Source organism: Nothobranchius furzeri, chromosome 6 (genome assembly GCF_043380555.1).
Source record: "Nothobranchius furzeri strain GRZ-AD chromosome 6, NfurGRZ-RIMD1, whole genome shotgun sequence".
Lineage (NCBI taxonomy): Eukaryota > Metazoa > Chordata > Actinopteri > Cyprinodontiformes > Nothobranchiidae > Nothobranchius > Nothobranchius furzeri.
The window spans coordinates 48,110,175-48,123,200 of record NC_091746.1 but is presented as its reverse complement, the minus strand read 5'-3'; the positions used below and the strand labels follow the sequence as shown (position 1 = coordinate 48,123,200).

General features: G+C 40.4%; 1 protein-coding gene across 1 annotated transcript in view; it reads right to left on the bottom strand.

Moving 5' to 3' along the window:
- LOC107397163 (transmembrane protein 132C) overlaps positions 1-13,026 on the bottom strand; it is a 317,088-nt gene that overhangs the window by 143,468 nt on the left and 160,594 nt on the right. Inside the window, exon 4 of the mRNA XM_054744223.2 lies at positions 12,725-12,868. Within this exon, the coding sequence (XP_054600198.2) occupies positions 12,725-12,868 (144 nt within the window). The remainder of the gene's footprint in view (positions 1-12,724; positions 12,869-13,026) is intronic.

Below are 13,026 nucleotides of genomic sequence, written 5' to 3'. Positions count from 1 at the left end.
TTGTGGCACATCTTTTTCAGGACATCAGGTCCTGTCATTAAAGTTATCCCAATCTTTCAAACGTAGCCTTTTGCTTCAAATAACGATGCATTTAATGAACCTCAGAAGCTGGATGCCAGACATTGCATCAGTTACCTGAGATAAACAAAACAACAGAAACAAATAAATAAATCTTGTCTTTTGGGGTAACCTTATTTGAAATACCAAATAGGACTTCTTGAGGCATTTTCTTCAACTTTTCATTGCAGGGGATCAGAAAAGCCTTTTTTTCCTGTTGCCGGTGATTTCAGCACGATGACAGCAGAGTTTGGAGGAAGTGAGACACAAGGATCATTTCATTTGTCTAATTTAGGCCTCTTTGTCTTCCCTCTCTTATGTCTTTCTTTCTGTGACCCAGAAATTGGTTTTGCCCATTAATTTGAAGGATATCTAAAAAAAATAAATAAATAAAGAAATCACCTGGGAGAGAGAGGATCGAAGAGCGAGGAGGCTGCAGGAGGAGTCATGACAATACACCACTGCATCAAGCTGTCATCTGAAATGTAAGGATTATGACCGCTATAGGTCTTCAAAAGTATCTGTGATGACTATCTTACAAAAAGATAAAACATATACGTATGTATTTCAGTGCTGCTACACATACAGGTGCTGGCCAGTAAATTAGAATATCATCAAAAGGTTGAAAATATTTCAGTAATTCCATTCAAAACGTGAAACTTGTACATTATATTCATGCAATGCACACAGACCAATGTATTTCCGATGTTTATTACGTTTAATTTTGATATTTATAGGTGACAACCAATGAAAACATCAAATCTGGTATCTCAGAAAATTAGAATATTCTAAAGGCCAATGAAAAAATGTTTGTTTCTCTAATGTTGGCCAACTGAAAAGAATGAACATGAAAAGAATGTGCATGTATAGCACTCAATACTTAGTCGGTGCTCCTTTTGCCTCAATAACTGCAGTAATGCGGCGTGGCATGGACTCGATCAGTCTGTGGCACTGCTCAGGTGTTATGAGAGCCCAGGTTGCTCTGATAGTCGTCTTCAGCTCCTCTGCATTGTTGGGTCTAGCGTATTGCATCCTCCGCTTCACAATACCCCATAGATTTTCTATGGGGTTAAGGTCAGGCGAGTTTGCTGGCCAATCAAGGACAGGGATACCATGGTCCTTGAACCAGGTGCTGGTGGTTTTGGCACTGTGTGCAGGTGCCAAGTCCTGTTGAAAGGTGAAGTCTGCATCCCCATAAAGTTGGTCAGCAGCAGGAAGCATGAAGTGCTCTAAAACTTCCTGGTAGACGGCTGCATTGACCCTGGACCTCAGGAAACCGAGTGGGCCAACACCGGCAGATGACATGGCACCCCACACCATCACTGACGGTGGAAACTTTACACTGGACCTCATGCAACGTGGATTCTGTGCTTCTCCGCTCTTCCTCCAGACTCTGGGTCCTTGATTTCCAAAGGAAATGCAGAACTTGCTTTCATCAGAAAACATAACTTTGGACCACTCAGCATCAGTCCAGTCCTTTTTGTCCTTGGCCCAGGCGAGACGCTTCTTGCGCTGTTTCATGTTCAAGAGTGGCTTGACACACGGAATGCGACACCTGAATCCCATGTCTTTCATGAGTCTCCTCGTGGTGGTTCTTGAAGCGCTGACTCCAGCTGCAGTCCACTCTTTGTGGATCTCCCCCACATTTTTGAATGGGTTTGTCGTCACAATTCTCTGCAGGGTGCGGTTATCCCTAGAGCTTGTACACTTTTTTCTACCACATTTTTTCCGTCCCTTCGCCTGTCTGTTAATGTGCTTGGACACAGAGCTCTGCGAACAGCCAGCTTCTTTAGCAATCACCTTTTGTGTCTTGCCCTCCTTGTGCAAGGTGTCAATGATTGTCTTTTGGACAGCTGTTAAGTCAGAAGTCTTCCCCATGATTGTGGTGCCTTCAAAACAAGACTGAGGGACCTTTTAAAGGCCTTTGCAGGTGTTTTGAGTAAATCAGCTGATTAGAGTGGCAGCAGGTGTCTTCTATATTCAGCCTTTTCAGAATATTCTAATTTTTTGAGATACCAAATTTGGAGTTTTCATTAGTTGTCACTTATGAATATCAAATTTAAATGTAATGAACATTGGAAATACATTGGTCTGTGTGCATTGCATGAATATAATGTACAAGTTTCACGTTTTGAATGGAATTACTGAAATATTTTCAACCTTTTGATGATATTCTAATTTACTGGCCAGCACCTGTAGCTGGTAAGAGCAGCTGTGTCCTACCTCATGTTTAATTGACACTGGTCTAAAATGACAGCTCTGAAGCAAGGATGTCTCATTTTGTTAAATACCAAACACCTCACATATTTGATGGTGGACGTGATGAAGTGAGGACAGATATCCGAGGAGAGGTCTAGAGAGAGCAAATCGTGACGTCAACACAAAGACAATCATGACACAAATAAGCACAACTGAGAAATAAATACTGACGTAGAAGGAAAGAGATGTCCAAATGTTCACAAAACTCTGCCAACAGGGTGGAAAATACAAGCTAACATTGTAGTCCTGGTGAAGAAGTTAGGACGTGTGAATAACTAGCTCTGCTCACTCCTCGCACGTGATTTCAGGGTAAGCAAATACAACCCTGTAACGGGCAAGACTGGAATTAAGAGTTTATTAGTGTGGGTTCCTTTTCATGGCTTCAACAAGACACGGAAAATTAGACAATTGTCTGTCACAGAGTGTGACTTTATTTTCTGTTATAAAAATAAGTCCACAGCTCCAACATTAATAATTCTTCTTGGTCACCACACTATCACCAGACAGCCGTTCCTTCAACCCACACAACATGCAAAGGAACGAAGAGTTTAGGATGGTTTTAAGATGTGAGAAGACTTTTTTTTTATTACTTTTTTGCATTGTCATCTCACAAGGCTACGTTCAGTAATCAGTGTTTACACATAACATCGCAGCCCCCAAACAGCAATAAAAAGCCACCTACAGTAAAATACCGTGTTAGGAAATGGATCCTTAAACAATACACTAAAAATGCTGACATGTACCTAGGCAACAGAAAACATCACAGGAATAAAAGCTAAAGTAGAACATGCACCCCTAGTGGCTGAATTTATGATAAAATTGAAGTCCCATCCCTTCGTAAACAAATTGGACACTTTACTGATGAAAACATTTGGCTTTTGTTGGCTTATCAGTCTCTCGCCTTATTGCTTTATATCATAGTCTTTATTAGCTTAATTTAAAATTTAAATATTTTTAAATCCAAGTGAAATCTATTTTTTTTCTACATTGATTGTGCACAGGTGAGCTGGCACTATTCTCAACCCCACATTCTACAGATTCTGCAATCCCAGTCTGGGGCCTCTGCATGGAGTTTGCCTGTTGTCCCTGTGCATGCGTGGGTTTTCTCCAGGCACACCGGCTTCCTCCCACAGTCCAAAAATATGACTGTCAGGTTGATTGGTCTGTCTAATTGTACCTAGGTGTGTGTGTGTGTGTGTGTGTGTGTGTGTGTGTGTGTGTGTGTGTGTGTGTGTGTGTGTGTGTGTGTGTGTGTGTGTGTGTTTGTTTGTTTGTTTGTTGTCCTGTGAGTCTCTGTGTTGCCTTGCGATAGACTGACAACCTGTCCAGGCTGTACCCTGGAGACTGCTGCGTGGATATGCGAGTATTGACTATGGATGGATAAATGGTTGCAGGTACTGGCTCAGTGTCACTCATAGCAAATATTAAAGCAACATAATCAAGAACAAAATAACTGAAATATACAAATCTGCTTTAGTGATTGCAAAAGATCCATTTACAGATCATAAACAAGCCATAGTTTTATTTAGGAGTTTTAGACTGCTGCTTTTGCCATGTTCTCAATTCACCAGCTGTGCAATGCTACTTCTAGCTTAAACTGTATGTAAACAGGAACAAGTGAATGTTTCATTTGCTTTTGTTCTCATTTAACCTCCAAAATAGTACTAATACTTGTTAGCATTGCAGCTTATGGAAAAATACTTTTTGTTTGCAACTGCTCGTGTTACTGTTGAATAGTTACCATGTCCTTTATTCACCAGAAGGGGGAGCTGTTTCTATCCTTTAGCTACTTACTCATGACTTCTTCAGAATAACTGTATGTTGTCTTTAATAAGAAATGTCTAAAGTATTATGCATTTTTAGTGTACATTTCACAAAGGTTATTGCAGACATTAACAATTATAGTGAAAAGTTTTGGGTTTGCAGGCCAAACAAATGTTACACCAACATTTGGATAACATGTTAAGCACAGGAATATCTTTGCAATGCTTACACAGATTATGCTGTCTACCACAGGGCGCTGAGGTTCATATAAGACCTTTAAACTCTACGTTCCTTTGCACATTGTGTGGGTTGAGGGAACTGCTGCATATTTACACAGACTCAACAATTGTCAACCCTTTTGTTTTCCCACTGCTTTTCTGTATTTGATCTATAAACTATTTCCATGCCCCTGCATTACCCACCAACATTCATCCTCAAAAATGTATGAGCAGTGATTGTCTTCACTCCCAAGTCTTCACTCAGAAACCTGCACCGAATCACGAAAGTGTTTATATATGCAGCTCTCTCTTCTTGGAATCATCTGCAGAGCCCGCTGAATCTCACAGAGCTGGTCTTGCCGTAACGTCTTTGCCGTAAGCCAACTTTTACAAAGTCCACCACGATGCTGGGATTTCTGCTTCAAAAGAATCGAATGGTTTTTGTTTACAATTTAAAATAAGCACAAGTCTCATGCAAGAATATCCCTCTTGTTTCGACCGTCTGGTGACACAATGACACCATCAGTGAGTGAGGAACAATATAAACCCATGAGCATGAATATAAATGTGGGATGATTATTAGTCTGCTAAGTTTCAACACACATTGTACAGGATAAATATAGGAACTGACACAGATTCAGGCAGAGGGAAAGACACAGTAAAAATGGGAATATTTTCTAACAGTGAAGGATAAATCACCCTAAAACACATAATTAAACCTGATGATGTTTGTAAATTAATAAAGTAGCAATAATTTATCTATTATTAGTATTATTTTTAAAATGGTCTTTGGTCTTACGGGTTGTGGTTGGTTAGTTTTGCATCACTTGTTTAAAAAAAGAAAAAATAATCAGAGCTGATCACCATTATGTTTTAGGTGGAACTCTTATGAAAGTGCTATTACTGATGAAAGAAGATTCAAGTAGTCTGCAACAAATATGTGTTCAAATAGAAGCTGCAGACTCATTTATTAGAGCAACACATTTGATGAGCACACGAGCGAAGGGTGCCTGTGGTTATTTTTTAGGGTCTACAGCTTCATTGATTGGATTCTAAGAAAAGAGTCGGATAGGCACATCTGCAGTTTGACACACACATCACCACAGCAACTACAAATTGGCAATGCACCTGAAGCTGTAAAGAAACTTTAAAGAAAAAAACAAAAACATTTCCACTAAGTATGAAGAAAGCTTTAGGGCACCATCCAGAGAGAATTGGGACCATCTCCTACAGTTGATACAATGCAGGTTCCACTTGTTTAAGTCAGTTTGGGATCATCTGTATGTTGAGAAGACTTCTAGAGTATGATCTGGTGTCATGAAGGGCAAAAAAGGAGCTTTTATAGGAAAATCATCTGGAACAGACCACAATTGAGCTAATGGCCCTGCTGGGGTAGGTCAGTTCCTTTGATGAATCCTGTTTTTTGGATCATTGGGAAAAATGACACATGAGTGTTACTATCAGCCCTGTGTCATGCTAACAGTGAAGCATCTTCAGATTTAAGTGAGGGGTTGTTTTTCAGCCAAGGGAGTGGACTAACTCACAGTTTAGCTTCAGAACACAGACGTGAATGAGAATAGTGCCTAACCATCATCCATGAGGACTGCCTCCCAACTATCCAGGAATGGTTGTATGATGAACAATGTTTTATTTTAATTTTGTACAGCATGATGGATCACTGTGCCTTAAAGTGACTGTGTGTATTTTTTTCTGGCAATAGGGGCAGTGGATAACTAAACTGTTGCATGCAAGCTGTATTTTTGTGTTGGAGTAAGACTTTGCAAACTAATGCTCATTAGGGTCAAAAAGCCCAGGGATGTGCAAACTTCAGCAAAATGAGTGAAGAGGTAAATGTGTAAAACAACGTTTTTGACTGGTGAAATTTTGTAACCATTTGTTACAAAACAGTAAATGCATTTTGTCCTCACAGGCTCCCATAGAAGGAAACATGGCATTTAATATGGCGTCGCTTAGAGACTTAGATCCCCCTTCCATGTATTTTAGACCTGATTTTTATGGTTATATTTTACAAAGCCACCAATTTTTTCCAACAACTGGGCATTGTTTAATGAATTTTAACAACATTTTGGTCGATTTTTACAGAGTAACAGTAAAAACTACACAATGCCACTTTAAAGGCAAAGGCCACATGGCCTAGGGAACAAGTATGTCAATTAAGGGTCCCTGTCCAGGGAACTTCCCCATGGAAATCCTCTATTCTTAACAGTGTGGGAAACATTTGCAGCAATCTCTGGTAGGAACCAATGCCTTGCAAGCCATACTCGGGACTTAAAAAGCCCAGAAATGCTTGGATCACAACTGGCAAGCCTGGTGCAGCAGAGAGTGGCACTCCACAGCAGGATTTGGAGACATATTTCCCGATATGTGCCATATCACCTCTGATAGGATAACAGCAACACAACTCTACCACTCACTTGCAACAACGATGTCCACAAATAACACAAGCCTGGAGGAGTTTTTTCTGTGTGGTGGTGTTGCTAATGCTAAAGGTTAGCTTCTATTAGTCGGGATGTTTCTGGACGCTAAATAAACAAAAGCTTTCTCCATCGTGAGTCAAGGTGGGTGAGTCCATGAATGTTTAAGTGACAGTGTGACGTAGTTCTGTCAGGCTTTTTCAAATCCTAGATCTTCACCGTCTGTTTTCTATCAGAAGCTTCATGTTCAGTCTGCATGACAAACTCAGAGTGAATGATCATAATCAGAAATTATAATTACAAAGTGGTTTTTCCAAGTTCTACACCTTTGAGAGGTGGCTAGACAAACAAAAGCCATGAATCATGACAGTCTCAAAGCATTGATCATAAATGAATGGAATTCGACATGGTCAGAAGCAATGCTCAGATAGCCCGTGGCATTTAAACGATGCCCAATTTGTACTAAGGGGCCTAAAGTGTGCCACGAAAACATTTCCCACACCATTACACCACCACCACCAGCCTGCACAGTGGTAACATGGCATGATGGATCCATGTTCTTGACCCTATCGTTTGAATGTCTCAACAGAAATACATCATCATCATCATCATCATCATCATCATCATCATCATCATCATCATCACCTTTATTTATAAAAGCACTTTACAGACATATATTTTGTCACCAAGGTGCTGAACAAGACTAAACTAAAAAAGATAAAAACAAAGAATATATAGGAAATCGAGAATCATCAGACCAGGCAACATTTTTCCAGTTTTCAACATTCCAATGTTGGTGAGTTCGTGCAAATTGTAGCCTCTCTTTTCTATTTGTAGTGGAGATGAGTGGTACCCGGTGGGGTCTTCCGCTGTTGTGCGTGTTGTGGCTTCACAAATGCTTTGCTACATTCCTCAGTTGTAACGAGTGGTTATTTCAGTCAAAGTTGCTCTTCTATCAGCTTAAAACAGTCGGCCCATTCTCCTCTGACCTTTAGCATCAACAAGGCGTTGTCGCCCACAAGACTGCCGCATAATGGATGTTTTTCCGTTTTCACACCATTCTTCGTAAACCCTAGAAATGGTTGTGCGTGAAAATCCCAGTAACTGAGCAGATAGTAAAACACTCAGACTGGCCCGTCTGGCACCAGCAACTATGCCACGCTCAAAATAGTTTAAATCAGCTTTCTTTCCCATTCTGATATTCAGTTTGGAGTTCAGGAGATTGTCTTGACCAGGACCACAACTCTAAATGCATTGAAGCAACTGCCATGTGATTGGTTGATTAGATAATTGCATTAAGGAGAAGCTGAACATGTGTTCCTAATAATCCTTTAGGTGAGTGTGTATATAATAAACTTGTAATCATACTTCAATAACCATAGTGAAATCTGTCTAGGATCTCAAAAAATGTTCCATTCTCAAAATGGTGTGTCATGGCTGAAATAGCTGAAATTTAACCCTCTGGAGGCAGGCGTTGCAGATTTGCAACAGTTAAAACCCACCTACCTGGTTACTCCACATACGTACTTCATGAGCATTTTTTAACTCAGAAGTACCCCTGAAGGACTTAGTTGGTCGTCCTTTTATCTAAACTTATTTTGAGCATGAGAGGGTTAAACTAGTAAAGCAAAACAGGAATAAATCTTTCCACAGCTGCTACACTAGTTGAATAGTGGTTTAATCCAAAAAAATAGTATCAAATCTAAATGTGCACAATCAGTTGTCCTCTTGGTAGCAAAGTTACATCACAAAGTCTGGCAGTAATTCATTTCTTACCTTTTATTTATTTCTAGCACAATGACACAGATGCCAGTGAGTTGTTTCCAATTATTCCATGTAAATTCTGGATTCCTTCTTTTAATTTGTTTGACTGCTCAGACGTTTGCAACTCATAAATATTCAAAGTAAAACAAATATTCTCTCTACAGGTGTATTTTACTTCTGTTTCCTACCAGTGCCAGATATTTAGATAAGTTTTGCATGTTTGCAAAATCGGGGTCTTGTTCACGAGTGAGGGTAGGAGGGACGCCTCCCTGGGCAGGGGTTTCGGGCATGTCCTGCCGGCAGGAGGCCCCCGGACACGGTGGAGAGGTTACATCTCCAATCTGGTCCGGGAACGCCTTGGGGTCCTGCCGGAGGAGCTGGTGGAGGTGGCCGGGGAGAGGACGGTCTGGAGCTCCCTAGTTGGGATGCTACCCCCGCGACCCTGGCCTGGATAAGCGGAGGAAGACGACGACGACGACGATGTTTGCAAAATATGTTATCTGTTGCCCATCCCACCTGACTTCAGCATGCGCCCTTGCTATTAGATGGTCCTCAGCTTGAAGCAGAATGCAAAACCAGATTCCACCTGTGGGACCTTGATTGGAGCAATCCTGTGTAATTCAATAATTCTTCTCCACATAGAGAGAGCAAAAGAGAAACATGTAAATGATAGAAGACTTGTCATTTGTCACTGTCATAACCTCGACACGCAGGAAGGAATAGCAACCGAGCCACGGTGTGTCACTTCCTGTTCGAAGATACTCCGTCTTTGCCCAAAGCTGTATAGCTGCCAAGATGAATGCCAAATACTGTTCACACACACACACACACACACACACACACACACACACACACACACACACACACACACACACACACACACACACACACACACACACACACACACACACACACACACACACACAGAGTTATTATTCACAAATTGAAATGTGTGAGCAACAGTCAGCCTCACACATATGCATAAACTGAATTAAGTCCATTTGATGAGACTGAAAAGATGCAGATGTCAAAGAACCCTTTGCAGTTATGTAATACCTGGCAGAGCAGCTGCAAGTTTTATTTTAGATTTGTAAATCAAACATATTTCTTTACTCTTAAATGGTCGCATTTATTATTATAGCACATATTATAGCAACATTAGAAAATATTATAAGAGGAGAGTTGCACAAGAGAACGTTCAATTCCAGTACCTTTCCAAGTCATTTTTTTTATATGATTTTAAAATTGACACTGAGACTTCATCTAGTATTAACTCCCATTATAATGCCTGGTTTTACAAATACAGGGTATATACAGCAATCCTTAAGTAAAATTTACTACTTTTTAATACTTTTTTTTACTACCTTCAGAATTTTTTTAAAACCATCACAACACTTAATTGCAAGTGTTAATCAGCGACCTATTTACACATATTTTAACATATATAACATACAAAAAGAATAGACTTAGAGACTCACTGATGTTGACAACGTATTGCACATATTTATTTTACTTAGAAAATAGGCCAGGCACTTCTGTTCAGCGGTCCAGACAGTTGACCACGAGGCCTGAAATGATGCAGAACGACCACTGAATATGACGTCATCATTATGTGACCGGATATGCTAAAGTAGGGCTGCTCGATTATGGCAAAAACAATAATCACGATTAATGTGACTGAAATTGAGATCTCGATTTTTTAAGACGATTTTTCAATTTATGTAGATTTTTGTTTTTGTTTTTATTCAGTCATAAAACTGCTCAGGGCACAATCAGGGCAAAAATAAACAAGAAGCAAGATGATCACTAAAATAACTCCCGATTCCCAGTATAAAAAGACCAATATACTTGTGGCAAGGTGGATAAACGAGAGCCCAGGCAGGATTCCATCCCCAGACTCCCAGGTGAGAGTCATACTCTCTAACCAGTCAGCCAAAGAGACATCCCCTTGGCCAAGTAGCCAGGACGCATGATCTATCGGGACACTGTGGCAGGACACTCACACTGCCACATACTTATAGCTCATAGTTTATGATCCAAGGGCTATAGACCTTGGTTTAACTCATTTAAGTCTAACCAGTACAGAACCAAATACCAATATCTTGCAAATACTGACAACAAGAATTATACAGTGGCATTTATAACAAATACATGCAAATTGATGTTCACAAAATGTTGCATAACATTTATTGAGTCCTGTCAAGGTGCTGAAGGAGACTGCACTAGCACCGTGTCCTCAGAGAGATTAGTTATTAGTTATCAGCGTGAGGAACTCATTTCTACCTTATTTATAAACTATTTATTTACAAGTCCATCAGTTAATGTAATAATTGTCACAACCACAGCTGCACCCCCCACCCCAGTCTCACAGCTATCAGGGGCAAGCTGCACGCGCACGCGCGCGCACATTTAGCCGTTTTTAGCGGCTCAGGAGTCCGCAGGTGCGGTGTGTGTCACTCACTCTGGTTAATCCAACAAGAAGTCGGCTCCGAGAGCTGTCTTTAGCGACTGACACATCACTACATCATTCCCTTTCCTAATGTCCTGAAGAACGGTCCGGAGAGCAGGCGGAGTGTTTAGCTAACCTGCAGGAAATGTTGACGACATTTATCCAGAAAGTAGCTAAGGGTTACCAGAGATGTTTCTGAGGTGTTCGCTAGGTACTTTTAAGATTTAAAAAGTCAAGAAGGGGGTCTGAGAAGCTGTTGGAAATAGCGTCAAAGTCGCCAAGTTGGCAACACTGTAGAGGAGCGCTTCATTTGCAACTCAGGGCAGCGTAAGTGGGAGGAGCAAATAATCGGCTTGTTTTGTTTTTATAATTGTTCAAAACATTTCATTCGGAATATATTTCTATGTCGATGTTCAGAATACGACACCTGATAGTCTGAAAAAATTAATACCTAATTTGGAAAAAATAATACCTCTGTGACCAAATTTAACACTTTTAATGGCCTTAAATTTGACTATTTTTATTTATCACTTTTTAATACTTTTTAAAACCCCGCGGACACCCTGAAATAAGTATTAATTATGAGTTATTTTAAAACAGCGTGAAGAAAGGTAGAAATAAAGTGATTTTAATTGAACAATTTTGTTTAGGAGGCTGCAGTAACAGATGCTTGAATGAATAATGCTCAATACTCTCTTCTATATTTGTTCTGTGTGTAACTCCATAATCCATTACTTTTTTTACACAGGACAACTGTGTGAAAAAAACAACAACAAGGTCATGAATAATGCTTAAATAACAAATAGAAAGATAACTTTGTGGCAGAGCGCCAGATAGGAGGTGCTGCTGGCTGTCCGACGAGGTGCACCAGGTGCCAATTGATAGTCAGCCGGAGGATGGAGTGGAGAAGGAGCAGATGCAAGGAGCTGGTGTGGTTCTGAGTCTGCTGAGGAATGGGACCATGACCCTGAACGGGTTAATAAGGCAAGTGAGCAAACAGAACTGTGTTGTGTTGTACGTGTGTGCGCCCCGGTGTAGCTGAGACTGTCACAAACTTTATGAGCCATAAAGGTTGGTATTTGGAGCAAGAAATGTTATATAAATGACAGAAAATGGTGAATCATGTGAATGACCGTGGATGCTTTTGGGAGATGTTCTAATGATTTGTCTGGATGGCTGCTCATACTGAGCCAGGTTCTGTTGGAGGTTTTGTCCTGTTAAAGTAAAGTTAGAGTTTTCCTCTCCACTGTCGCTACATGCTTGCTTAGTATGAGGATTGCTGCAAATACTCTGACACCAGTCAGTGCAATCTGCTACATTCCACATAGGAAACGTTTAACTAACTGGCATAATGAACTGAACGACCAAAAAAAAACACCTCAGTTGGAATGTTTGTGAAGTGCCTTGAGACGACTCGTCATGATTTAGCACTATAACTGAATTGAATTTACTCTGTAATTGGCCAACATGTAGCCAAGGTCATTGATGTTTTAACAACAATAGCAGCCAAAGTTCTTGTTTACATAAAAAACAACATAGGATCAACAGCTTGTTCTTGTGGCATTAACTCTGCAGAAACACTTTCGAACATTCGGTGCAGTTTTGGTTGCATTTAGGACCTGAAAATTTCTAATAATATTTAAAATCACAGATCTTGATCAGTTGAGATTATTTGAAAAATATGGTTTTCCTGAATTCTTTAGCAACATTTGTCTTAGAAATAAAGATTCATTTTTTTAGATGCATTTCCATTACAGCAGAGAGAGACGCAGACATACCTTTGACTGAAACTGTTCTCCTTCCTGTGGCAGTGCAGAGTAACGACCCTGTGACCTTCACTCCTGACATCCTGGCTGACCGTCCACATGACCGGGTTACTAGCTCTCGCTCCAAGGAACACCACGCCATCCTTCAGCTTGACCCTGAAACACACAGACATACAGCAGTTAAATACATAGCAGTAAACTGGAGTGGAACAGCGACCACAGCACACAAATATGTTTCAAGTATTTTGAAACATTATTTTTCTTTTCGCTTCAGCCCACTGTGCTTAAACTGTCTGACACAGACTGAAAAAACC